The 27,988-nt window shown below is 36.1% G+C and overlaps 1 protein-coding gene across 1 annotated transcript; it reads right to left on the reverse strand.

The window, feature by feature from the left end:
• Nucleotides 1-83: 83 nt before the first annotated feature.
• On the reverse strand, nt 84-27,735 carry LOC117784477 (nuclear pore membrane glycoprotein 210). The gene is made up of 19 exons (XM_034622226.1): nt 27,516-27,735; nt 26,378-27,452; nt 24,944-26,323; nt 22,840-23,590; nt 21,989-22,306; nt 20,887-21,018; nt 20,618-20,817; nt 20,259-20,522; nt 18,689-18,814; nt 18,099-18,204; nt 13,557-13,678; nt 13,385-13,483; nt 13,091-13,324; nt 12,498-12,644; nt 8,300-8,452; nt 4,920-5,052; nt 2,918-2,968; nt 739-819; nt 84-676 (listed from the first exon to the last, which is right to left on the reverse strand). The coding sequence occupies exons 1-19, from the start codon at nt 27,668-27,670 to the stop codon at nt 552-554; spliced, it is 5,652 nt and encodes a 1,883-aa protein (XP_034478117.1). The 5' UTR covers nt 27,671-27,735; the 3' UTR covers nt 84-551.
• Nucleotides 27,736-27,988: the final 253 nt, after the last annotated feature.

Consider the following 27,988-nt stretch of genomic DNA (forward strand, 5'->3'; position numbering starts at 1 on the left):
CCACTTGCCACTTGCCACACTCTCCCCTCTCCACACCTTGACCAACCCAAATTCCAATTTCATCCCCACAAAAACGAGTTAAGCATTTTACACTTTTCTCTTTATTACAAAACAGTTCTTATATTTAACAAGATTTACATGTGATTCAATATTAGCGCATTGTTTATAGATTAATAAATAAATTATTTAATTGATGCGGTTCCATCAAACATTTTAATCAATCTTTTCTGCCACAGTTGTGTCACTTATCTAACTACACGTACTCACTATCTTAAAGTGTCAGAACTTAAATATTCTATATACATCAAGTAGATTTCACATACATACACGTACTCCTAGATTCAATACATTTTTCTTATTAAATCTGCTTCATTCAATTTACAACTTTGGCAGCAGACACTTTTTTTTAATCTGAGTTAATCTATTAAGCCTGAGTGCATTTTTTTTGCATTATTTAAAGTTATCTTACGTGTTTAACAGCTGTCTTAGGATATATGTATTTCCCTTCCTTGGCAAAGTCAGTTCTAAAGCGTTCTTCCCATTCAACCAAACTAATTGAAACGACGCATATTGCCAGATCTGTTGGGTGAACTCATCTGTGGATGTCCGTAGACGAAGGACTCGTCCTCTGTTTGCGAGGGCTGGAAGCGTCGACTGTGCGAACGATTGGATAAGTCTGTAAAATAGTTTAAAGCACATTAACCAAGGCCAATCAAAAGTTGGAATAAGCTTTATTACCAAATGAATTGTTGGGCGATTTATTGAATATCGAAGAATTGGGGGAATATGTACGGGACATGGAAGATTTTGGCTGAAAAGCTGTAAAAGAAAGAAAAATGATAAATAAAAACAAAGATTTAAACAGAAACCAATAAAGGGTACGGTTTCGGTTCCGGTACGTTCCAAAACAACTATTTAGGTAAAAGGTACTACAAATAAATTTTGGAAGGGCTAAGTATGGAAAATTGGATAATAGATTGCTTAGAATCGAAAAAATATCAAATTTTCTAGATGATAAAAATTTAAATGCAGAATCAATTTAGAGGCCAAATCATGATCAAAATGACATTCCGCTTGAAAATCGGTTACTTTTTGATGAAGTTATGAACGATCAAAGTTTTTGAAAAAATGTCAAGGGGTATGTATGGAAAATTGGATGATAGATGGCTTAGAATCGAAAAAATATCAAATTTTCTAGATGATAAAAATTTAAATGCAGAATCAATTTAGAGGCTAAATCATGATCAAAATGACATTCCGCTTAAAAATCGGTTACTTTTTGATGAAGTTATGAACGATCAAAGTTTTTCAAAAAATGTCAAGGGGTAAGTATGGAAAATTGGATGACAGATGGCTTAAAATCAAAAAAATATTAAATTTTCTAGATGATAAAAATTTAAATGCAGAATCAATTTAGAGGCCAAATCATGATCAAAATGACATTCCGCTTGAAAATCGGTTAATTTTTGATGAAGTTATGAGAGATCAAAGGTTTTGAAAAAATGTCAAGGGGTAAGCATGGAAAATTGGCTTAGAATCAAAAAAATATCAAATTTTTTAGATGATAAAAATTTAAATGCAGAATCAATTAACAGGCCAAATCATGATCAAAATGGCATTCCGCTAGAAAATCGGTTTATTTTTGATGAAGTTATGAGAGGTCAAAGTTTTTGAAAAAATGTCAAGGAATAAGTATGGAAAATTGGATGAATTTAAGCTATGCTTAAATAACTACCAAAAATGTCTACCTTTAAACAGAATTCTGGTTAAATTTTGCTGTTTCGCCGTGAAGGCGTTTACATAACCTGCCCAACCCCCAACGTCTTCAAGTAGACCTTGTTGTAAGTAATTAGTAAAGCGTTCCCAGGACATGAAAAATGAGAGCGCTAAACAAAAACACAACAAACATTTTTGGCAACACACAGCACAACACAACACAGCAAATAATTTAGCTATTAAAATTAGTGTAAAAATTACGTGCGGATGGGCGAACAAACTTGCTGACCTTGCTAAAAAAAAAAAAACAAAATAAAAAAAGGGAAAAGTAGAGAAAGAGCTCATTAGGAGGGAGACGTGAGGCAGCTCACAAATCTTAAGTAATTTGACTAATTTTGTAATTAAGGTAATTTGACTGTTGCCAAGTTTGTGGCACATTGCTGATAAAATGCTAAATACCCTCGCTGGGAATGCGTGAAAACTTAGGAAACAAAAACTGTTGCAAGATTTCAAGTTTGTTGTGCAACAACAACAATTTCTTTCTCTGTTTTTCTCTGTCTTGTGCAGAAAACTCAGCTTTAGCCTGATGTCCTTGAATATAGGTTATTTATGGGCTGGCAAAAGATTGCATTTCAAATCAAATCAATTTGATTTGCAATTCCAATCGGTTATTTATGCCTGCCAATAGGCTGATACTTTCCCTGCTTCTACCGATTAGCCTGCAGCCTTTGGCAATGGCAAAAAAAAAGGAGTATTTATAGCCAAGTGGTCAAGCTTAAATTTTTGCAATCACATCACGACCTAAAAGTCCCCAGAGCTAAAAACTAAAGCCAAATGTCGCACACTGTGACTAAAAGAAAGCAAAATTCATAGGAAAAACGAAAGGAGAGTCAAGTCAAGGCAAGCAAAGGAGCTGGTAAAATCAAAGTTTAAGTCATAAATAAGAAATTCTTGCTAACGCTGCCTCGAACCGATGATGATGATGATAGTGCAAAGACTGCGGCCTGTTATCGCTCCAAAAGTTTTTGGTATTCATGCACGAAATGACTAAAAACTTAAAACTAATAGAGAGAAGTGTAGCAAAAGTTGTGCGTAGACGAGGGGTGCTACTGCTGATACCCTTTCCCCCGCTTCCCACACCTCCCTACAATGCCTCAGGAACTGCTGCTGCTGTGCACTCAAAATTATTAATTAAACTTACCCTCGGAGTTGACTTGCACGACGCCCTGTGACTGGAAGAAGGATACATAAACTGCAAGGATACAAAAGAAACAGAGAGAAAAAATGAACAAAATCAAATATATACACACATATATGTAGAGAAATAAAAATACTGCAGGCGATATATATACACATGGCACATACATAAAGACACAAACAGCAGTTGTTGCAATTAATCAAGTTGCAGTTGCAACATTCTCGTTGTTGTTGTTTATGTCTACGCAACGTGTCAGCAGGGTCAGTCTATATATATATATATATATATATATATATATATATAGTTGTATTTATGTGTGTGTTTGTGTTTGTGTAGCACACAACAAAACAGAGAGAAAACAGACAAACTTCTTATCAGTTTTGCGGTTGGCAGGAGAACAAGGTAAACCCCCCTTGTTTAGTTTACCTTAGCTATACTATTCATTTTTTTTTTTTTTTGTTGCTTTTTTGTATTTTTCTTTATTGGGTGTAAAGTGTTTTCGAACCGATAACACCAAACAACCGAACAACTGTAACCAAACCGAATAGACAACATTGAAAAATGGCAAACACACAGAGGCGACGCGCATACAAAAAGCAAAAACTTTTTGCCAACAACTGTGGCATAGAATGAGGAGAACACAACTGGGCGGCAGTGTTGCCATTTTAGCTATAAAAAAAATCAGACTGACTATTATTTAAAAATCTAGCAATTTAAAAGAACTAAGCAACTAATTAATTTTAATAAAATTTAGAAAATTAATATGTACTCTGTAGAAAATATATCCCACAAAAAAAACCTCTACACGAGGTAAAAGTCTAGTGACGAAAGCAATTTCTAGCCCCAAAATTTCTGATATCCAATTTTGTGACGAACAAAATTTAAATCAATAAAAAAAAAGCGAAAATTGGCATTGTGCACTGTGAGCAAAAAGGGTAAGCTTCTTTGTACATAAAAATTACTTTTTGCGCAGACAAAAAAAACGAATAAATTCGAATAATGTAATGAAGGAGATATTAGATAATACAATCTTAGTTCTAAACTTCTCATATATTTAAGTTATGGAATCAAACGAAATTTTTATTTATTTCTTTCGCAAACATTATTATAAACTTGAAATAAAACTATTCCAACAATTTGATTAACAGAAGTTTTGATCAGGATTAAGTTATAAATAAAAATGTTTTGAAAAAAAAAAAAGTAATAAAATTATTTTTTATGATTAATATTTAAATTTAATACCAAAATTTGTTTAAAAATCAATGCTTACAGCTGAACAACATTATTGAATTGAATGCTTGATTGAGCCGAAAATAACCGCATGAATCGGTTACACATCGGTTTAAACAATTTTGGATTTTTCAGTTTTGGCACAATAAAAAAGTTATGTTTCGGTTAGGGTTTCAGTTACAATTACCAATTTCAATCGGTTAATACCGGTTAAGCGTTACGGTTTCGATTACGTTTTTAATCTCTGGTTTTGATATTTTTTTTAGCTACTTTTAGCTTTTTTTAGCTACTTTTAGCTTTTTTACTGCTAAAATTAGCTATTTCGGCTGCTCGTTTAGCCTCGACTCTGACTCTTACTCTCTTCCTATTTTTTTTGGTCCATGTATAGCTTTGGCGCTTGGGCTGCGTGTAAAAATGCAAGAAAATGGCAAAGTTAACGAAGCGTTGTCCTAAAGCCCAGGTCGCATGAAGCGTCACTAAAAAGGTCTGCGTCAAAGGATAACGCTAAGGATGCCCGTGCGGACTTTGGCTGCAGCTCTTCAGGTGAAGTTCACAGCTCGAGTTGATTAAAAATTCATGGAATTTGCGATTAACTGCAAACAACAACAGCAACAACAACAACAACTGGTGGCAGGTCTGGCAGCACTTATGATTTATTGCCATTGGCACTAACAACATTTTGTGCCTTTTTCTTTACCTTCTGCATGATTTATGCGCCAATTGAATAGTATTAATATTCTATTAAAAAACTTGGAAAATAATGCAAGTTACTTACCCCATATCGATACGACAATAATGATCATCATCGTCACGATAAAGCCGAGATTGTCGATCACAGTTTGCAGCAGCGGTCCAACGGGTTGATTCGAGCATTTCTGCAACAAGGCCGAGTCGCCAACGATGGGTATCTGCAATGGACATGGACACAAGCACAAGGGTTAAATAAATGAGAAGAAAAAGCTTTAAAACTATACGAGATTTTCCGAGTTTGCGACTTAAGTTTGTCGCCTTGCTAAAATTAAATAAGAAATGTCCTTGGAGTGTCCTCTCTCTCTCTCTCACTCTATCTGTTTCAGTTTGCTGTGGCTGTGGCATGCAACGCACACACAAAATGAATAAATAAAAACTCGCACTGAATTTGGCACAGTTCTTTTTGGCCAATGCCAAAGCTAAGACTAAAGCTAAAGCCAAAGTCAAAGTCAAAGTCAAATAAACGCAACAAAACGCAAAGAAATCAATTAGAAGAAATTGGCAAAAGTTTTTGGACATTTTGGCCAACTAGCCATGCAATTGACATTCACATTTCGAATACGAGTATTCATTTCCAATTTTTAGAGATTTTCCTAAGCCATATCTTAGCAATAAACTCCCAAGGCCAAAAACAATTAAAATACTGGCATTAGTTTAAGCGAAATATTAAAAGAAAAATGTTTATGTTAAATTACAAGCAATCTTAAGCAAAGCTGCAAACCTCCAAAATGTTGTTAAAGGTTCGGTTCGGCGGTTCGAACCATAGAGCAGGACTTCGGCTCGGTTCGCTAATTGGTTTATATACCTTCTGAACCCAAGGTTTGGGTTTGAACCTTGATTCCATTTCATACAAAAAAATATTTTTATTGTTATTCATTTTTCTCTGGATTTTGAAAAATAAAATTATTTTTTTTTAAAGAAATCAAATTTTAATGATATTTAAAATTTATTTAATAATTTAAATATGACTTATATTAATCTGAAGTCTCAAATAATTGCGTAATATTAGAAAAACATAAAATTTATGTAATTTTATTTTTTTTTCGAACTGAATCTTTTATTTTAGACAGCGGTTTGGTTTAGGTTCGGGTTCGCAAAGTGAATACATTGAAGGATTCGGTTCATGCTGTTTAAAAACCCGAACCGAACCAGTTCGGTTTAGAACCGGTTTGCAGCCTTGATCTTAAGTATTCAAGTGTATTCCACAAATTTCATTTGCTTTTAAAAATTAGCTACTTATTCAATTTAAAAATTAATTCATGTATGCAGTAATTCAAATTTGATCAAGTTTCAACACATATATTTTGAGAAAGAACACCTGAAATTTATTAAATTCTTGCAAATTAAGAAAACACCTTGTTTTTCGCTTTCTGGCTGTTTCTTTTTGCAGCAATATGTAATGGAACGATTGTTCAAGTAATGAATTGTTTAATGTAAACACTTTTCTGTTTTTCCGCAAGATAACTGGTCAAGTGATTTGTCTTTTGTTGTATTGGCCGCGTTAAAGCAGCAATTTAAGCGTTGGCCAAGGAAACAAACACGTAATTGTCCCGTGGCCCGCTATCCGGCTTTGGGCTAATAAATGAGCATTCTGAGCATGCGAGACGCCAAACAAGCGATCGACTTATGGAACTGAATTTATTGACATGATGTGTGTGTCCCAAAGCGTTGGATGAACACACCACAGATGAAACAATAGCCATGTAGTTGACGCTTGGGAGGCAGCAGGCACTCGGACAGGGGCAGGGAAGAGCGAAGGGGTAACACAACAACAAGCACATACTTAACGACTTTGCTTTTGTTTATGTGCAGCTGTATGCCAGATAGCGTTTATAGATGAACCCTGGCAAGGAGAAAAGAGCGTTTCCTTCACTCCACCTTCCCCCACCCAACTTTCCTCCCAGCTCCCTTCACTTCACTCACTGCAGAAATTTATGCAATTTGGCAACGACAAACGGCAAGTGGGCCAATGGATTGGGCCATGTTAAGAGTCTGAAACTGCCTCGGAAAAAGGAGCACTGGACAGCTGACCACTCGATAGGGTGGGTTGTAACCTGGTTTGGGAGTGTTACATAAACGAAACTTATTTATGCAATTCCGTTGGCTTTATATGTGCAGCAATTTTTATTTTGTTTTGTTTTTCTTGTTTTTTTTCGGCTACTTGCCCTTTTGGCTGCCTTAAACGCAACAACAACAACAACAAGAACAACAACGGCAACGTGCACAGGATGTTAAATTGCAGGACTCTAGGAAATGAAAGCAGAACTGCAAGGATGGGTAAGTTGAAACTTTAGCAACAAATTGATACGCGTTTCGGCTTCTGGTTGGCTATCAGTCTGTTTGCTTTATCTAATGGCATCAGGTAACCAATGAAAAATGCCAATGGAAGCGTATTTACATTTGCGCTTATTGCACTTGCATTTTTGTTTGTGCATGTTACTGTTGCCACTGCTGTTTCTGTTGTTATTGTTCTTGTTATTGCAGCTGCAAAGTGAAAATAAACAAAATTTGGCGAAATTGAAAACGCAACCGAAAATGTACACAAAATGTTGCACTCGAAATTTTCTGTTGAAATATTACGTAGAAACGTGTGTGAGCTGAAACGCAATAACAACTCCTAGGGAATCGAAAATTATCAGAAATACGTTACATGTACTCAATATTTTGAAATATCAAGTTTGTTAATCAACAGTGCGAATGCAATTCATTGAATTTAGCTCAAAATTATAACGAATTGCAGTGAAATTTGTTCAACAAGTCAGTTTGACGGCAGGGTAAATAAATTTTGCTTCTACTTTGAATATTGTATATACTTTTGATAAGAAATAACAGTGTCAAGTTGTTATTTAAAAAAAAAACATATATCTTATTTTTATACAAAAAAAATGTTTTTTTCATGGTTATTATTTTTTTCAGAGATTTAAATTTTTCCTGAAAATAATTACTTGACATACAGTATTTTCTGGTTCATTCTAAAAGTAACAAACAGTGTTCAATTGACATATAGTTATTAAGAGTCAAGTAGTTATTAAGAAAAAAAATAATAATTCAAATATCTTATTTTACAACAAAAAAAATGTTTTTTTATGGTTATTATTTTTATCAGATATTTGAATTTTTCCTGAAAATAATTACTTGACATACTATACAGTATTTTTCAGTTCATTCCACAAGTAAAAAACAGTGTTCACTTGTCATATAGTTATTAAAAGTCAAGAAGTTATTAGGAAAAAAAACAACAAAATAATTGTTTTTTTCATGATTATTATTTTTTTCAGATATTTAAATTTTTCCTGAAAATAATTACTTGACAATCAGTATTTTTCGGTTCATTGTAAAAGTAACAAACAGTGTTCACTTGTCATTATATATATGGTATATATTTGACAAGGGAATTGTACTCACCTCAACGCTCTGATTGGTTTCCGGGGAGTAAATCAGCACGGAGAATTGCTTATCCAGTGGTAAATCGCTGAGGAAACGCACACGATATTTGCTCTGGCCATGTGCCTGCTCAATTAACTCGACGGAAAAATACTTGGGATCGGATGGTTTGACCTGAAATGAAATGAAAGGCGAATTACAATCAATTGAATTCACATGTGAATGGAAATACAACTAATAAACAGAATGGTATAATTATTTTGAGTAATTTAAACACTGCTAAAAGAAAAAATTGGTCAAAATGACTCTCAGAAATTCTATAGGCGCTTATTAACAGACTGAGAGAAACTCAGTTAATAAAGTTGGTTTTGTATTGCTGTTTGTTATGTTGCAGCAACGACAGCATGCAACATGCAACAGTGCTGCAACTGCTGTTTGCAATTTGCTCGAACAGAATGCACAAAGCAACATACAATTAAATGAATGTTGATATTTGTGTGGCAAAGTCTCAATGTGCCTGCTGCAAAATCATTTAATTAAAATGTATTTGTGTGAAAGTGTACGTATGAAAGTGTATGTCAAATACGTGTATGCTCTGCATTTTGTTGATTTTTATTGCAGCTGAGAATATTTGGTAGGAAATTGAAAATTTCTCTCATTGTCGCCTTGCGGCAGCTGTCATTTTTCGGCAATATACCAATGTTGATTTCTTTTAAAATTTATTAAATTTATTTATTTAGTAATTTACTTATTTATTCGTCAAACACTTGCTTTATTTCTATAGCTAACAAATTTGATTATTTAGGTAAATTCAACTTGAATTGATAAGCTAGTTTGATGTGAACTTAAATTGTATTTCATTTTAAAAAATTCCGAAACAAATCGCATAAATAATTGCAATAAAATGAAACAATTGACACCATTGGGAAATTTCATAAACAATAAACAAAACAATTAATAAAGTTGAGTTGAGAAACTTGGAAACGACTGGAAAATACCCAGCCAAACTTGCGTCTAAATATACAACATTTTATATACAACTACATTTTAATTGATGTCAAACAAAACTGCTAGTCGAGCATACTCTATCTCTAAATTTTTTCATTATTTTTGGTTTGCAAAATTAATGTGAATAAATGAAAAAAAAAAATAGTTATTATTGCAACGGATGTACACGAAAAAGCAACTGCTGACACATCCGAACACATGCTGACAAAAGCTAAGCATACACGACTCGCAGTTACCCTGTAGACGATTTAAAGATAACACCTATAAGCATTTACAGCCGAAGCGACAGTGTAAGCATAAGGTTGTCTTGAGACTTTCTACAGGGTATTTAACAACGCATTTTAACATAAAATTAATATGTAATAAATACTTGAAAAATATTAAATGTGTATGAACAATGTTAACAAACGGAAGTGCAAGCATATCAATGACAGCAACAGCAACAACAATTCCTATTAGTCCATCGATAATACGAGTACATGAAGGATATTTAATTATTAATTGAAAATTATGCAGACCAATGCGTTTTTAACCAAGTCCAAAAAGGTTGCACATGACAATTACATACAACGCTGTAAACTGTATACCCAACATGCAGACAAATATACTTATATACAGAGATATATACTTGGATATCTGGCATGCGGTTGAAGTGTCTGGTTGTCTGTATGAAATTATTGTGAATTTTAATAAAATTGCCGAGTGCACTGAAATTGACAGTAGCATAATTTGCCTTTTTGTGGTCTCATGAGAGTGGCTGCAGTAACTTTAAATGATTAATTGTTAATAAACAACAATATATTAATGCTTTAATAATGCAAGTGTGTGCGACTCAAGTATTTAATAATTCAAACTAATAAAAACAAGTCGAGCAAACTGGAATGAGAGAGACCCTGTAACTATTCTATATACATACTCATGAGTCTTATTACTTTAACTCAATTATAATTTCGAAGATCATTCGATTTAGTTAATTATATTTTCATATTTTCTCAACTCTACTTGAATTCTGCATCAAAGTTGGAAAATTCAATTTTTTTCTTTCACTGTCCATTTTTCTCATTCTTTATCCTTGACGCTACTTTAAAAATTTCAAACTGTCATAACTTTGTCAATTCTTAACCGATATCCTTGTGAAACATCAATTTTATCATTATTTGGTCTCTAATTTGATTCTGTATCAAAATTGGAAAATATATATTTTGAACCACACTGTTCATTTTTTCCATACCTTCCTTTACTCTTAGTGACTGAAGTCTAGTCACTTGAACGAAAACTTCAATCTGTCATAACTTTGGCAAAACTTAACCGATTTTTATGCGGAATATCATTTTGATCATTATTTGGCCTCTATTTTCATTCTACATCATAATTGGAAAATGTATTTTTTTGACCCACACTGTCCATTTTTTCCATACCATCCTTATCTCTAGTGACTAGAGTCTAGTCACTTGAACGAAAAATTCAATCTGTCATAACTTTGGCAAAACTTAACCGATTTTTATGCGGAATATCATTTTGATCATTATTTGGCCTCTATTTTCATTCTACATCAAAATTGGAACATGTATTTTTTTGACCCACACTGTCTATTTTTTCCATACCTTCCTTATCTCTAGTGACTGGAGTCTAGTCACTTGAACGAAAACTTCAATCAGTCATAACTTTGGCAAAACTGAACCGTTTTTTATGCGGAATATGTTTTTGATCATTATTTAACCTCTAATTTGATTCTGCATCAAAATTGGAAACTTAAATTTTTTTCTCATCACTGCCTATTTTAGACATATTTTCCACCACTGTTCATTCTTCCATACTTTCCCCTTGACACTTTTTCAAAAACTTCAATCTGTCATAACTTTGTCAATTCTTAACAGATTTCCTTGCGGAATATCAATTTTATCATTATTTTGCCTGTAATTTGATCCCATCACTGTCTATTTTTGCAATATTCATCATTCTTCCATACTTTCCCCTTGATACCCTTTGTACGTTTTAATAACAGGGACTAAAAATACGCTTAGGCATGGCAAAAACAAATGGATATCCATTCGATGGACTCTTCACTTCAGTTGACACTCTAGAGTTGCAGCATTGAAACGAGTGTGCCACATGAAACCATTGAATTGAGCAATCAAGTGTCATATTCAGTCTGAATAGCCAACTTCATGTCATTGTCTAATAGGTTTACTATATATTGATAGTCGACTAGTGGACCGCATTGTGTAATACAGTGAAGGGACAAACAGCAAATTTTTAGCTAATGCAAATTATGCGGCATATTTCAAATGGCCACTTAACTGTAATTAGAGTTGCTGAAATGCAGCTAATATTTTACTGAAATAGAATGGCAGACAGACAGACAGACAGACAGACAGACAGACAGACAGAAAGAGGCGAGCTGGTGGTGGTGTTGAAAAAGCAAATAATGGCTCAAGCTAGCCGGAAACGGAAGTCAAGCAAAATGCTGTCATTTTGCATTTTTGAGACGCAGCAATGGGCCAACATCTTATGGCCCGAAGAGTATCCTGAGGGTGGACATTGACATTGCAAGGCAGAAGCATGTTGCAGCTGCTACTGTGGCAAACAGAAGCCACAACTACTTGCGGCGTCTCTTGCGGCACAACAACAGCATTGGCAACAATGGATGACTGGCTGTCTGGCTGTCCGGCTGTCTGACTGGCCAACTGAATGGATGGTCGGGTCGGGTCGGTATGGCGAAAGACAGACAAGACAGTCCATAAGTAAGAAACTTTCGAATTCATGAAATACTCTCAGTGTGTCGGTCGAGCACACAGAGAGCGCACTCTCAACACTTGTCGTACATAATATTGTACTTTGGAAGAAGCCGCCAGTGGCACTGCCACATCTACAGCCACTGCCACAGCCACTGCCACTGGCTTCAAACAGGAGCGTACATTGTAAAGCAATTTCCTGTATTTTATTACCACATAAAATGTGAAGTCCTTCTGTTCTTACTTCTTATTCTTCTCTTCGTCGCCCTCTCTCTCTTATGATTGTCTCTCAAGGCAAGCGAATAAATAGATACAAGTCTAAAGTGCAGCTCAAAAGATGACTTTAAAAACGGATATCCCTGAAGCACATGAAGCGTGATCAAGCAAAAAATAAAACTTGTTCGATACTCATCAATCTTCCGTTCGACTGATAGTCTAATAGTTTTTCCTACTTTTTTACAAATTTGCCAACTCACCTGCAGCTTTTGAAGTGCTTTGTCCAAGCCACTTATCTGCAGCTCCTGCGATTTTAAATCGCGCACATGCAACGACTCCAGCGATACTTTAATTCCAGGCACCAATTGCAGCGACATTGTATCCATGACGCCATTCGGCATTGCAGCCTAGAAACACAGACATTAATATAGGTATTAGCCTTTGAGACTTTTTAAAGATAATTCCATTCAAATGTTAATTGAAAACAAGGCTGCCGGTTCGAACCCTTGAAATTATTTACTTTGCGAACCCGAACTTTGGATTAAAAAAAGTCATATTTAAATCTTCGAATTAATTTAAATTACCATCAAAACTTGATTTCTTAAAAAAAAAATAAATTAGTTTAAAATGTATAACAATAAAAATATTTTTTTGTATGAAATTGAACCAGGGTTCGAACCCAGACCTTGGGTTGAGAGGGTATATAAACCAATTCGCGAAACGAACCGATGTCTTGCTCTATGGTTTGAACCGCAGAACCGAATCTTTAACAAAATTTTGAAGGTTTGCAGCCTTTTTTGAAATTATATATATTATATTATATTTGGAATTGTTTAACCGCTGTTTAGCTTACCTCTAGCTCGAGGAGAGCATTATTTGTCTTCAATGTGGACAGCAGCTCATTGAAAGTGGATGTCAGCTGCAGGCTGCATGCATACTGAGTGCTTGCTGCATCAAATATTGCCTCCACCTGATAAAGCTTGAGAACTTTGCGTCCCAGCTCATCCTTGGCAACCAGACGACAGTTGAACGCATCCACAGCGACCTTATTTAGCTGATTTATGCATTTAGATATGTTTTGGGCAATCTGCAATTATTTAGAGGTTGTGTGAGTAAATATATAGTTTGCATTGTACACACAACTTACCAGATTGCTGTACTTGTCCGTTTGCATGTGATTACGTAATACCAACTGTGCGCGATACTCCGATCCGCTGAATATATCCACGGATTTGGCAAACACAATCTACAATACAATAACAAATAGCATGTGAGGGGAATATGAGTTATGGCCACTTGAAATTGGGTCAGTAACCTACCGCATCCGATTCACGCAACTCCAGATCGTACTTGAGGTGACCACTAGGCCGCATTTTATCGCCACATGTCACCACAACCTTCTCGCCCAGCTTGCGCTGATGATTTAGCACTCGTGCAACGCCTGTAAGAAATAATAAACTCAGCTTTAATACCATTAAAATCAAAAACTAATTACTCCAGCTAGAGCTAAATTTAATTACCGTCCCAGACGAAAATTATTTAAGACGTTGGTTTAAAAAGGAGTCAAAGAATAAAATGTCAAAGTTAAGCATAATTTACAAGCTACTCTACAACATTTATAAAGCAATCAAAGACAATAAATAATAAGAATTTTAATATAACACAAATTATATTAGCTAGTTTTAATCAGAGAAATTAATGTTTTGCTTATAAAAATCATGATTGCAAAAAAATATATTTCTAGCGATTGTATGAAAAAATAACTATCAACAAAATTATACGAATAATTTAAAAAAAAAACTATCATCAGTTTTCATAAAGAAATTATATTAAAAAAAATTATTTTAGCAATAAAAGTTGTTTTTATGTTATAATATTCATGACTGTCGATTGCAGAGACAATAACAAGCTTTTCCCCCGGCAACATACAACATTTATAAAGCAATCAAAGACAATAAAGAATGAGAATTTTAATATAACACAAATTATATTATTTAGATTTAATCAGAGAAAAGAATGTTTTACTTATAAAAATCATAATTGCAAAAAAAAATATTATATTTCTTGTATAATTGTAAAACCAAATAACTATCAACATAATTATACGAATAATTAAAAAAAAAAACTAGCTATCAGTTTTGATATAAAAATAAAATAAAATAAATTATTTTAGCACAAAGTTTTATTTATATTTTATTTTAATTACTTATATATATATATATATTCATGACTGTCGATTGCAGAGACAATAACAAACTTTTCCCCTGGCAATATACTTCATAATATTGTTTGCAGTTGGCAAAGTAAACCCAATCCAAATCAGACTGTTAACCCATTCCCATGAACTCCAAGTTGAAAACGTTCCAACAAGACAGATACTTTCGTTTCATAAAGCCTTCAAAGGTTTTCATGTTTTCAACTGCTCGAAAAAGTTTGCTACATCAATACTTAACTTTTCTTTGATCTGATTGGACATCTGTCCATTCTAGTGTGTTACAGACTGTAGTCTAGTCACTTGAAGTTGCAAAGTGTACTTATGTAATTAAACTTGAACACAAATTGAAGACTTTCAAAATGATAACTAAATGAAAAAGCATAACGTTAATTTTGTTTAAAGAAAAATTATAAATACGATTTTCATTGACTTTGTGCCCCCTTACACACACACACACACAAAGGGGCAATAATTTTATGCCTTGCTTTTTAGTGGAATATTCGAAATTTCTTGAAATTTGAGAAAAGGTACCCGAAAATGTCTACGAAAAAGCCTTAAATATGCAAGCAATGTCGCGACGTTGCCAAACAAACATCGATATTAATATTTGATGGCATTAAATATGCTTCAATGATTTTTTACCTGTACCTCAATCCCCAATTTGAAGCTACTTCTCCTTCGGCATGCCAATGCAAATGGTGCGCCGCATTGAATAGTAAATAACATCATCCAGCGAAGCAGAAATGTTGCTCAAATACTTGCAAAGAGCTGAGACTTGTTTAAAGTGAACTCTTATCGAGCCAAATGTCGCAAAGTGGGTCAGCTGTGTACCATAAATGATAAGCGTCAATTAAGAAAGACATCAACATCGAATAAGAGTTAAATTTGACTCTAAGTTCAGCTGCAAAGAGCAGCCTAACAGTTTGTTTAATTAAATCACAAAACACTTGTATTTAATGACCTTAAATTCCATTTTTCAACTATTGAATAAAGTTAAATTAATTTTGAAACACTGCAGGCGACATCAGACTAATTGTTTTGGGAGTTTTCTTTTGGCATTGCCATGACTCAAAACAGCTTTGATTTCCACTTTTCTTTTGCACTCGCAACAGCAAAAGCATAAAGCAACAACAAGTAAAACTAATCTACAGCTTCGTAGAATATTGGCTATATAAATTGCTTGGGGATTTATTGTCGGTCACACAATGAAGACAATGCCAATTGAAAAGCACGTAAGAGTGCATTAGTCGGGTGTACTCAACTTGCAAATACTCATTATTATTTTATGAAAACAATTGTAGCAATAAGGTGGTAGTCTTTATATAATTTTTAACAATTTTAAAATATATTTTTAACAAATTGCACAAGTTTCTATGCTGGCTACAATTATAAAAATGTTTCCAAGTTTATAATATATCAAAATTTATATTTTTCTCAAACAAATGTTCTGTTTAAAGGGTATATTAATTGGAGAATAGCAAATAATCGCATAAGAAACTCTCAGCATATGTGCACATATAAAAAGAATTTTAAAAGAGGGGTAAAACAATAAGTCAACTTAGAACTTGAAGTGTGTGCGAAAACTAGTGCACATAACTGTTGGCCATTGCCTTAAGAAACTAATGATACTTAGTTTGTAATTGATATTTTCGTGAACACATTGAGATTTGACAGAGCAAAAGTGATGTAAGAATGATTCCATTTATGAAATGAAACTGAAATGTCAGTTTGAATATGCATTGAATTTTGGCTAGAAATGTATGTTACTTTTCCAGCCAAAGCCTGAAATTTTTACAGGCAAAAAAGGAGTGAGAGTAAACTCAACATAATTGAAATGCTATTTCGAGTCAAGGCAAAGCTTTTTGCAATTTTCGTAGATACTTAAAGAAGAGAGGCAAATGGAAGAAGCTTATAGAGCTTCCGATGTTGCCTGCTGTGTGTTGATGTTCCTATTCTCTATCAATCTCTACACAGTTGTATTTGCCGCAGTATTTTAAGTTGACATCATCATATTTGTATATTCAAAAGCTGCCCAAAAAAAAGGCAGACACAGTTATGCCATCGTTTTATACGCTGACAACACATAAGTATTCGTATTGATATTTGGCAAATATATACATAGATACTTGTACTTAATCTTTATGCTTGGCTGCAGCTCGCAGCATGAGGCACGAAGCACGCACTACGCAGTTAACGGCAACAAATACAAGTACAAAAGTTGCATAATCGCCTGCCTGCCTCTATTTGCTTTATCCTTTTGCCAGCTCCGCGACGTGCAAAGTGTGAAAAATTGTTTTTCTCCTTAACGTTATTTTTCATATTTTATTTTTTTTTTGCTTTGACGGAAGATTGAGTCTTGTGGGGAAGGCGCCACTTTATGAATAATGCATTACGCTATGTTGTCTTGTGAATTGCGTTGGAAGTTTATTTTGCAATTGCTCAACAAAAAAAAACATAATAAACATAGTGTGACTTTGTCCAAAGAATGTTTCTTTAAATACGTTTGTTTATTCTCTGTCGAACTTAGTCAGTGTCTACTGTACGTTAAGCGTTGCACTGTGTGTTTAACACTTTACACGGCACGCACACACTTCAACGCCCATTTTCCTGTTGAGCCAAACAAATATGCGCGAGCAGAGCACACTCGACTTTCAAGTACCCTGTATAACTTTTTGTTAAATAAGTTATTTATTTAATAAATGCAGCGCCAAGTTCAAATATTTACAAATAAGTTATATTCTCTCATTTATACGATGAAAATATAAACTGAGCATAATTGTAAATGTTTCCTAACCAAATTTAACATAAATTTAATTATAAACCCGCATTAGTTGAGTACAGCGTATAATCCGCTTTATTGTAGCCTAATTCAACAATAAATTCGTTCGCTATATTTAAAAATTCCATAACAGAATGTACATCTAATAAATGCTCAAAGCAATAGCAAAAAGTTAATTAATGCTAAAATTATACACCGAATTGTTGCTCGAATTTTGTAACAATTTATGATTGTATTGGTTGTTGTTGCGCATCTTGTTGTTGCTGTCATTTTTAGCTTGTTTACAAAGCAGTCAAAAATATGCCTAATTGGGTTATCAATAAATCGTACGTGAAATATAGGCCAATTTACAGGATTTGTACTTCAACACACCACACACAACACACACACCAAGCATTTGTGTTTATGTGTGTGTAATTAAAGTGGGTGCAAACAAGCATCAACTATCAAACAAAGCGTCTGTCGGTGAATTTGCGAAGTGCAGCGCATAAATTTGCATTAAAATGCAAGCTGACAAGTGTTTGCTCATTAAATTAGCACAGCCAGCTATCGAAAGAATCGCAAATTGTACAATAATGAATAACAATTGATCGATAAATATGAATTACAAGTGCAACAGTTGCCAAATACCCAATAAAATTTGTTACACAAGAAATTGATGACTTAAGGATATGCATACAAATATTTTTAGTTAGAAATAATAATAAAAAAAATAATTTAATCTAGTTAGCTAATTAAAATTATAATTTATACATTTAAATTTGTGAAATTATAATTAATAATCTAAATTTTAATAGTAATTTGCGCTTGTTTTAACTTCAAAGATTTTTAAACAAATTTTCATTGATAAAATCCGCAACTACTCACCTGTATTTTTATTAATCGTCACCATCTGTTCATTGGAGCTGCTCCAAATCGATGACATTGTTAACGGTGAATCGAAGCATATGATGTCACCCACGGAGAAAATTGTCTATGGACGGGTCGAGGGTCAAATAGTTGGTTTATTGGCCAGATTGGTGGATCAATAAGTAAGTGACGCATTTATATATTTGACACATGCGAAAAACGAAAAGATAAAAAATTGTGAGTTAAAAAATTTAATTATACCCTGCACTTATTAATAACGCCCAAAGGAGGATTAATAACGTCTTTACAATTGTATATACAAAAGAGATAACAATATATGTTTCATAAAAATAAAAATTAATTAAAGTATGTTCATTTAATTAACTTGAAATTTTTTAAAGCATGCTTCTCATAGATTTTACAGCATACCTGACAGCATTCCAAATAAGTATTATAATACTAAAATGTTATGTACATTATGTTGCAACGTCAACATGTGAAACGTGGCTCAGTCTGTTGCCACATTATAATACAGGCTTAATAAAAACAACAACCAACTGACTGACTGACAGCTAAACGTATTTTACAGTTACATATAGCCAACATACCTTGGTGGGATAAATGAGTTGGGAGTCGGCCACAGACAGCTTGATGTAATCCTCGGCATGCTTCACTCCAGTTGCATCCTTTAAGCTGATGGCAATCATGTTGCTTGTCTCACGTTGCAAATTCAGCTGTGTGCGAAATGAAAATCCATTTGAGTTTCCCGAAATTCTCTATTTCTATTTCTATTCTAGTTTCGAGTTTTTAGTCGAGGCATTTAAATTTAATGCATGCCACCGTTGCTATTGTTGTTGCCACTGCTGCTGCTGCTGCTGCTGCTGCTGCAGTTGCAACTTCAGGAGTTTTGTGTTTGTGGTCGGCGGTCACTCGACAACCGCAATTTTTAAGAGCCAAAGCTTGCAGCATGTGCGACAACGCATCGTTGCATTTTTATGTGGTGACATCAACGTGCCACAGCCCAGTAAAAATAAAGAAAAAAAACTAGTCGCAAAGACTTTAGACGAGGTATCGACTGTAGAATACCCCTTACTTATTTAAATATATATTAAAGTACTTTACAGAAATTATTATCCAATAAAAACTACTGCATACTTTTGGGTGCTTGTATTGAATTAATTATTTATAAGTTTGGTTAGCTATTACTGCCGTTCTATTAGTCCAAACTTGCTGCGATTAAATGGGATAATAGATAATATTAATAGATAACGTTAATTACCATGAAAAACGTATTATTTTAAAAACTGTGGGTGTGGTGGTTTTTTGTAATTGAAACAAACTTGATTTGCATGTGGTTTATATAAGTCTGTGTGCCCAATTTGTTTACTCTATCTCTAATAGTCTCTGAGATCCTTTTGTACATACGGACGGACAGACGGATATGGCTATATCGACTCGGCTGATCAAGAATATATATACTTTATAGGGTCAGAGATGCCTCCTTATCCTGTTTACATACATTTAAACGAAGACAATACACTCTTTAACTTATTTTTTAAATAAAGGGTATACAAATAACCACAACATAACAAGAGTGTCAAAGTCGAGAGTGATCGACTAATAGATACCACCTGCGTGCATCAATCAATCATTGTTGCATAACTTTTATATTTTGTAAACGAATCAATATAAAATTTACTGGACTTGTCAGCTAATGCGTTAAATAAAATGATGATGCTTGGTGTTGCCTTTCCACAAGCAAAGATACAGGGTATAATAAAACGAAAATAGTGCTGGCCAAGCCAAGAGACGTGCCATGCGGCCGGACGCTGAGATTTTTTAGTTCTTTTTTATTTCTTTTCAACTTTTCTTCTTTTTTTTTTTGGTTTAAAAGAGTCAGCAAGAGGCGAAAACTGAGTTTGAGCTCAGGTGAGAAGGCAGAGCGCTTTACGAGTGCATTAAAAAGCAGCGGTTTTGAAATTGAAATAACTTGCTCAAAGTTTAAAGTTCACATTTACATATAAACGAGAACCGCATAACTACAACTGAAGAAAAGCGGTACACTCTGTTACCAAGTATACGCTGTTACCAAGGCTAAATAGTATGATTGGCAAACAGTTTTCAGTTTACAGTGAACATAAATTATTGTTAGAAATTCGTAAGCGGACTTGAACTCACCGCAATTGTCAGATTGTTGCCAATCTGTGCATCGACCACATCCTTGGTGGCCAAATCGTAGCGTAATCCATTGACATCCTCAATGTTGTGGGAGAACTCGTTGCCGAGATTATCATGCAACGATACTTTAAATACAAAATTCATGCCGCGTGGTATTTTATGCTCCAGATGTTTCAATTTGATGTCCGGCTGCAAAGTCACCAAAATGTATTGCACATTCTTCACTTCAATGCCAATGGGCAGCGTCTGGTCGACAGTTTTGGCCTGGATAACACGGAAATAATATCAAATCAAATCAAATGGGAGAAGGGGATAAGCCGATTTGCACCGCAATCCAAAACAAACACACACACACTTACAATTATCAGATCACGGCCGAGGGTATCCTTTGTGTGGACGACACCATCTGGCGACACATTGACAATGCCGCTGCTCTGTGCATCCAACTTATAGACAGCATCATCCATATTACATTTCAGCTGAAGCGTACTCCGTGGTGCTGCCAAAATCCAGTCCATTGTTATGGGCTTTGGTGCGAGTAGTTCCAGTGTTTTGAAAACTGCGATAACAATTTCAATTTGCGATTTTGGTTTACAATTCTCCACTCTCTCTCTCTATCTTTACTTACCAATTAGCTCCACGCTCGTCGCTGGCAGCTTGACGCCATCTGCCAACTGCACGGAGGCGGTAATGGTGACCTTGCCAGGATTTAGAGCGCGTATTCGCACTGAAATTAAATCGCTGCTTTGGTACTCGATGCCTGCCAAAGATACAGAAAAGAAAATGTAAAAGGAGACGAGTTTTATAAACAAAATCAATTTTGATTTAATTTACTTAAAGCTGTTAGAACGAAGTTTTAAATTAAAAGAATAATATAACTGCAATTAATTTAAATTTTAATTATTTTATTAAAGTTGGTTTATACACCAAATCAAGATTTTGGTCTTAAAATCAAGGCTGCAAACCTCCAAAATGTTGTTAAAGGTTCGGTTCGGCGGTTCGAACCATAGCGCAAGACATCGGTTCGGTTAGCGAATTGGTTCATATACCCCCTTGAACCCAAGGTTTAGGTTCGAACCTTGGTTCCATTTCATACAAAAAAATATTTTTATTGTTATAAATGCTCCTCTACATTTTGAACTAATTCAATTTTTTTTAAGATAACAAATTTTGATGATATTTTAAATTTATTTAAAGATTTAAATATGACTTATTTTAATCTGAAGTCTCAAACAATTGCGTAAGAAAACCATTAAATTTAAGTAATTAATTTTTTTTCGAACCGAACCTTTTATTTTAAAAAGCGGTTCGGTTAAGGTTCGGGTTCGCAAAGTAAATACATTTAAGGGGTCGGTTCATGATCCAGTTCAGGCTGCTTAAAAACCCGTACCGAACCGGTTTTACGAGGTTCGGTTTAGAACCGGTTTGCAGCCTGGCTTAAAACTAAACATTTAGGTCTAAAAAATGCGTCTTTGAAATCAATATAGATTTCTGAAACACATCTGATTAGATTGATTAAAAGTAGCTATAGTTTTGTATGCAATAGATAGATTTTATAATTTTTGTATGTTCCGTATCTGTTCCTGCACTGAAACTCAACCGTGCAAGCTCATCGGAGAACAATTGCTATGCGTGCTTTTGGTGGGCATTGAGCTGAATTCTCTGCGCTACAATGCGGTATCTGTGCACACTTGAAGTAGCAGTCCATGTTGAAGATTTTGACAACTTACCTGCTGCTGTAAATACATTGAAGACCTCGACAACATCCGGCTGATTGACAGTCCAGGTGGTGCGCATATTTTGCAGTGTTCCCAGCACCATGGGCGATAGATCAGGCTGTCCCCAGAGTGTGGCTGGCATGACGGCACCGCTGCGTATTCGCACCAGAGGAGTGCGTATTTGTATCGCAGTGAGGGCAACGACCTGAACATCCACCGAGTCCTCAGATACCACTACATCCTTGCCACTAATTGGGTTCTTCAGCAAACATTTGCCGGTTATTTTCGTCGTGCCCAACTTGTGTGCAATGATAATGGCAGACTTCATAGCTGTAGCGAATATATTAAATAAGATTAAGTTTACTATATAAACTAGTCGGAAAGGCTATAGTCGAGATCCAGACCATAGAATACCCGTTACTCATTTCAGTTTTAAAAAAACTACTGCATACTTTTGAGTGCTTGTATTGCCTTAATTTTTAATAAGTTTGGTTAGCTATTACTGCCGTTCTACTCTTCCGATCTTGCTGCGTTTAAGTGGGATAATAGATAATATTAATAGATAACGTAAATAACCATAATAACCGAATTATCTTAAAAACTGTGGGTGTGGTGGTTTTTAGCGATTTGGCATCCCTATCTATATATATAAATCTCTTATAGTCTCTGAGATCTAGGCGCTCACACGGACGGACAGACGGTTATAGCTATAACGACTCGGTTGTTTATGCTGATCAAGCATACTTTATAGGGTCGGAGATGCCTCCTTATCCCTTTTAAATACATTCCAACGAACCCAATATAACCTTTTACTAATTTTGTAAGTAACGGGTATAATAAATTACTAAAAATATTCAACTTACTGGCCACTTGATGCCGCTGCACGCTATAGACAATGTTGGTATTGGGCTGTGGTCCGCCTTGATAGTAAATTTGTATGCTGGAGCCGACGACCAGTGTTGAGTTACGCGGATACAGACGCAAAGGGGCAAAGACTTGAACGTTGAGCGGCTCACTCGATACTTGATGATCCCCCTTGCCGGTCTGGAAGAGTATCTTTGTCTCGCCAATGTTATTGCCTGTAATGCTGTATCGTATTTCGCCAAAACCTAAATTGCGCTGCTCATCCAGCTTGATGCTTAATATTGTAGGATCAAAAACCAATTCCGTCAACTGATAAACACTCAGCATATTGGAATCAATCTGCAACAGTTCATCATTGGTATCGTAAAGCCGAACAATGGCCTCAATGGAATTGGTACGCTCCACGTGATCCAATGCCTGTACACTTATGGCTCCTATGCCAACCACAGAGATGGATAAATAGGCAGGCTCATTGGTCAGACAACTATCCGTTAGCTCCAAGCGCACATGACCTAATCGCAATGGTGTCAACACCAATTGCTGATGCTTCTCGTCATGGGAAACCTGCACAATGCCCTGTTCGCTTAGCTCCAGCTGAAAGAAGCCACTGCCCTGGGTTATTGGCAGGCGTTTACTGTGCGATGGAGCCAGAAAAATGCTCACATGATCCTGTGGCAATAATGTGCTGTTCACCGTGTGGAATCGAATCTCGTTCTCAATGATGGGCTTGGTTACTTCGCCCGTTTTTTGCTGCAAAACAAATGTTATTAATTTAGTGTAAGATCTGTTTAAACCAAAGAATCAAACCGAAACCAATAAAGGTTACGGTTTCGGTTCCGGTATCAGTATGGAATATTGGATGATGGATGGCTTAGAATCGAAAAAATATCAAATTTTGTAGATGATACAAATTTAAATTCAGAATGAATTAAGAGGCCAAATCATGATCAAAATGACATTCCGCTTGAAAATCGGTTAATTTTTGATGAAGTTATGAGAGATCAAAGTTTTTGAAAAAATGTCAAGGGGTAAGTATGGAAATTTGGATAATAGGTTGCTTAAAATCGAAAAAATATCAAATTTTTTAGATGATACATATTTAAATGCAGAATCAATTTAGAGGCCAAATCATGATCAAAATGACATTCTGCTTGAAAATCGGTTAATTTTAAATGAAGTTATGAGCGATCAAAGTTTTTAAAAAAATGTCAAGGGGTATGTATGGAAAATTGGATGATAGATGGCTTAGAATCGAAAAAATACCAAATTTTTTAGATGATAACAATTTAAATGCAGAATCAATTTACAGGCCAAATCATGACCAAAATGACATTCCGCTTGAAAATCGGTTAATTTTTGATGAAGTTATGAGAGATCAAAGTTTTTGAAAAAATGTCAAGGGGTATGTATGGAAAATTGGATGATAGATGGCTTAGAATCGAAAAAATACCAAATTTTTTAGATGATAAAAATTTAAATGCAGAATCAATTTACAGGCCAAATCATGACCAAAATGACATTCCGCTTGAAAATCGGTTAATTTTTGATGAAGTTATGAGCGATCAAAGTTTTTAAAAAAATGTCAAGGGGTATGTATGGAAAATTGGATGATAGATGGCTTAGAATCGAAAAAATACCAAATTTTTTAGATGATAAAAATTTAAATGCAGAATCAATTTACAGGCCAAATCATGACCAAAATGACATTCCGCTTGAAAATCGGTTAATTTTTGATGAAGTTATGAGAGATCAAAGTTTTTGAAAAAATGTCAAGGGGTATGTATGGAAAATTTGATGATGGATGGCTTAGAATCGAAAAATATCAAATTTTCTAGATGACAAAAATTTAAATGCAGAATTAATTAAGAGGACAAATCATGATCAAAATGATATTCCGCTTGAAAATCCGTTTAGTTTTGATCAAGTTATGACAGTTGGAAGTTGGTCAACTCTTTAACCACAACCGTACCGGTATCGTTTCTTGACAGATAATTTTCATTCGCTTACGGTTTCAGTTCCGGTACTTAAAATGAAACGGTTAGTTTCGGTTAGCGGTTACGATACCGGTTACGGTGCTATTCCCTGATTTAAACAAATACTTACATTCTTAACACCAAAAGGTGGACGCTCCGGGTAAATGTCCAATTGGGCCAACAGCTTGTCATTGTAGTGGGCGACCGTGCCCTTGATGCGGAAGTTGGGAGCCACCTCGCTGAGGGTCAGCTCCAAGACATCCCGTGCCGGCAGCTGTACACCATGATAGAGCTCCACCTCAGCCAGTTGACGATGTGGAATGCTATCGGTTTGATAACGCTCATCGCCGGCGGCAAACTCCCATTCCAGCCAGAGTGAACTAATGTTCATCAGCTTGCGATTCCTCACATCCTGCACCTCGATTTCAATATCAAACTTGTTCTCCTCATCCTTGAGATAAAGCAGCGAAGAACGCAACTCAACTGGACAGGATTGACGCAATTGCTGACGTGCGTACAGCTTAAGGAAGCGAGGACGCACACAATGCACCTTGGTAGTAATCTGGGCCTTATATGCAGCAAAGTTGGGTGTGTTCAGTGTGTTGTGCACCTGGTAAGTGAACTCCGTTTCACCCAGACCAAGACACAGCACAGTGAAGGCTGTGATGGCATTTTGTGTATCAAACTCAATCTCCGACACTTTGACAACTTTGCCATTAAAACTGGTGGATTTGGTGAGTTCGGCTTCCAGCGTAAATATGCGTTGTGGTCCATCTGCATAGATAACATTACGGGAGGCTCCAATTGGCAATACCAACTCGTTCTCCAGCGGATTGAGCACACTTAGCGGCTCAAAGACATGCAGATCCACCGAATCCTGCAGTACCTTATCCTGAAAGCTATACGAGATGCGCAGCAAGGTGCTTCCCACTGCGGTGCTGCGTAATCTCAGCACATGACACGCCTCCGGGGCTAAAGCATCTAAACTCTCAGTTGCAGCTCCGTTGTCCAACTGCAGTATCTGATGCGAAAAGTCCAATTGAAAGTGCAAATTGTCACATTTGGTGTAGGGCACATAGCTGCCATTGACATGGGCATAGACGGCAACGTGGAGCTGCACATAATCCTTTAAAGCCGTCTCAAAATTATATTGTTTAATCTGTAGTTTCTGCGGTGGCAAAAAGTAGATCTGTGCCTGGCGAGACACTTTCTGGTTTTTGGCCAACGCCACTCGCACAGTTGTATGTGCCGCCAAGTGGACTCCAGCGTCCAGCAACTCCTGCGAACCAACGGGCAGCCGGACATCACGAATCTCCGTTGTGGCAAGTCCTTGACCATCGATTTGCAGCACTTGCGGATTGCCTGAGAACCACACATAGTTGTAATCCCCGCCAGCTGCATAGAATTGAAACTTTTGTGCCTTGATGGTGTTGGGATCGAAGGGCAGAATCACTTTGGTGGGCTGCAAGAGCAGCTCCTCAAAGATTTGCATCTCTGCCTGCACTGAGAGCTGTAAAACACGGAAAATTAACTAGGCACCGGACAAATAGGAACTTTAACTTACATCCTTGTAATGGCCATACACCTGAGTGACGCCCTCCTTGACTGCCTCGCCGTACAAGCGACTGCCATTCTTGGTCTTCTTCAGTATGGTAAACAGGGATTCGTCCAGCTCGGAGCCAATTGCATAGCGTGTGCCGAGGGTAATCTTTTGGCCATCGCCGGCGTACAAATCCAGGGCCACCTCATGATGCTCGCCCTGCACTGTCACCCAATTATTGTGCGGCAGCAGACTAATGCCCAACTTAAGAGGTTCCGCCACAGTTAGACGGGCACTTGGACCTTTGGGCTTATCGGTCATAGTGTCGCTATTTTGTGGCATGTTGCGATCTCTTAGCACCACTTGAGTGCGTCCCAAACGCGAGCCTGTGGCGCTGTTACCCTTCATGTAGGCCACATCGGTATCCTCCACCTCCAGATAGTACTGCTGATTGGAAGTGATCTCATAAAGTCGGTCCATTTTAAGTTGGAGAATTCGAAAGTTGATGGTATCACCAGCCAAAACAGTAACATCAGACGGTTCAATAATAATGTTGGCCAGCACACTGATGTACACCTCAACCGGGGCTACATTACGGTATTCAGGCTGCGGCATACTAATAGCCACCTTGGAGGTGCCCGTATTGATGCCCTCCAACAATATCATATAACCCTTGATACCGGCTGCTTCGAATTTCTCCAGAGCCGGCGGCACCACATGATATGGACTGTCGGAGAAGGTGAGAAAACGCAGAGCTGGCGGCATATTGCTAGTGGATGCGGATATGTCCCAATTAAACTCAATGCCCTCCAGTGTAAAGAACTCATTGCCCTGCGAATCAAAGGCGTGCAGTTCAAACGTAGCCGGCGCCTCCTCCAGGTACAGTTGCCGCGTCGTAGTGCGCACATTCAGGCGCTCAATGGTGTCCACAATGACGTCGCAGCGCAGAGTGGCGCCTGTAGCGACTTCCTCGGCGAATACAATCGCCGTGTTGCGTCGCTTCTCGCGGGTCTGCACTGTGACAATGGCCCGACTGGCGCATTCGCTGAATCCCTGGTATAGCGGTGTAACTGTTATCAAATCCTGTCTCGAAGAAGTCCTATAAACAAATCCATTAACAGATATTTACAATTTAAGGTTATATTAAAGCCGGCTGACGCACCATTTGTAGCAATTGGGATCAACCACTTCCAGCGTAAAATTGATGGATCTGTCCTGGAATATGGGCAACAGAACTCGCGGGTGGTTCAATTTAGCCGATTCAACCACATTTTGGAACACAAAAATCAGTAAAAACAAATAAAATTCGCGCTTCATTTTGACATGTGCGGGATGCGTCCGTGAAATAGCGCGAATAGACTTGCCACCTGGCAGAAGAGAAGTTGCCATTTGAATTAGCATTGCCAGACCTAGAAATCTGATTTAAATCATTTGCTTATTTTGTCCTGATTTTTAAAATGATCTTGTTGGTCATTTTTTTTAATTTGTTCGAATTTTGTCGACATTTTGATAATTTTTTTTAGAACTAAATTTGGAACTTCATTTCTCAAATTGTGGCGATCTTTAAAACTTCATAAAATTATTCACCTTCATGTTATCTAATTTCAAATTAAAAATTTACATCAAATTTTTAAT

Source organism: Drosophila innubila (assembly GCF_004354385.1).
Source record: "Drosophila innubila isolate TH190305 chromosome 2R unlocalized genomic scaffold, UK_Dinn_1.0 1_C_2R, whole genome shotgun sequence".
NCBI lineage: Eukaryota > Metazoa > Arthropoda > Insecta > Diptera > Drosophilidae > Drosophila > Drosophila innubila.

What these genes read in the sequence shown, in the direction of transcription:
- LOC117784477 (XM_034622226.1), bottom strand. Translation starts at nt 27,670, where the DNA reads ATGAAGCGCGAATTTTATTTGTTTTTACTGATTTTTGTGTTCCAAAAT. An exon ending in AACTCATTTATCCCACCAAG is followed by an intron (nt 18,205 to 18,688) that starts GTATGTTGGCTA and finishes ACCCGTCCATAG; the next exon opens with ACAATTTTCTCCGTGGGTGA. An exon ending in GACGATTAATAAAAATACAG is followed by an intron (nt 13,679 to 18,098) that starts GTGAGTAGTTGC and finishes TATTTCTTACAG; the next exon opens with GCGTTGCACGAGTGCTAAAT.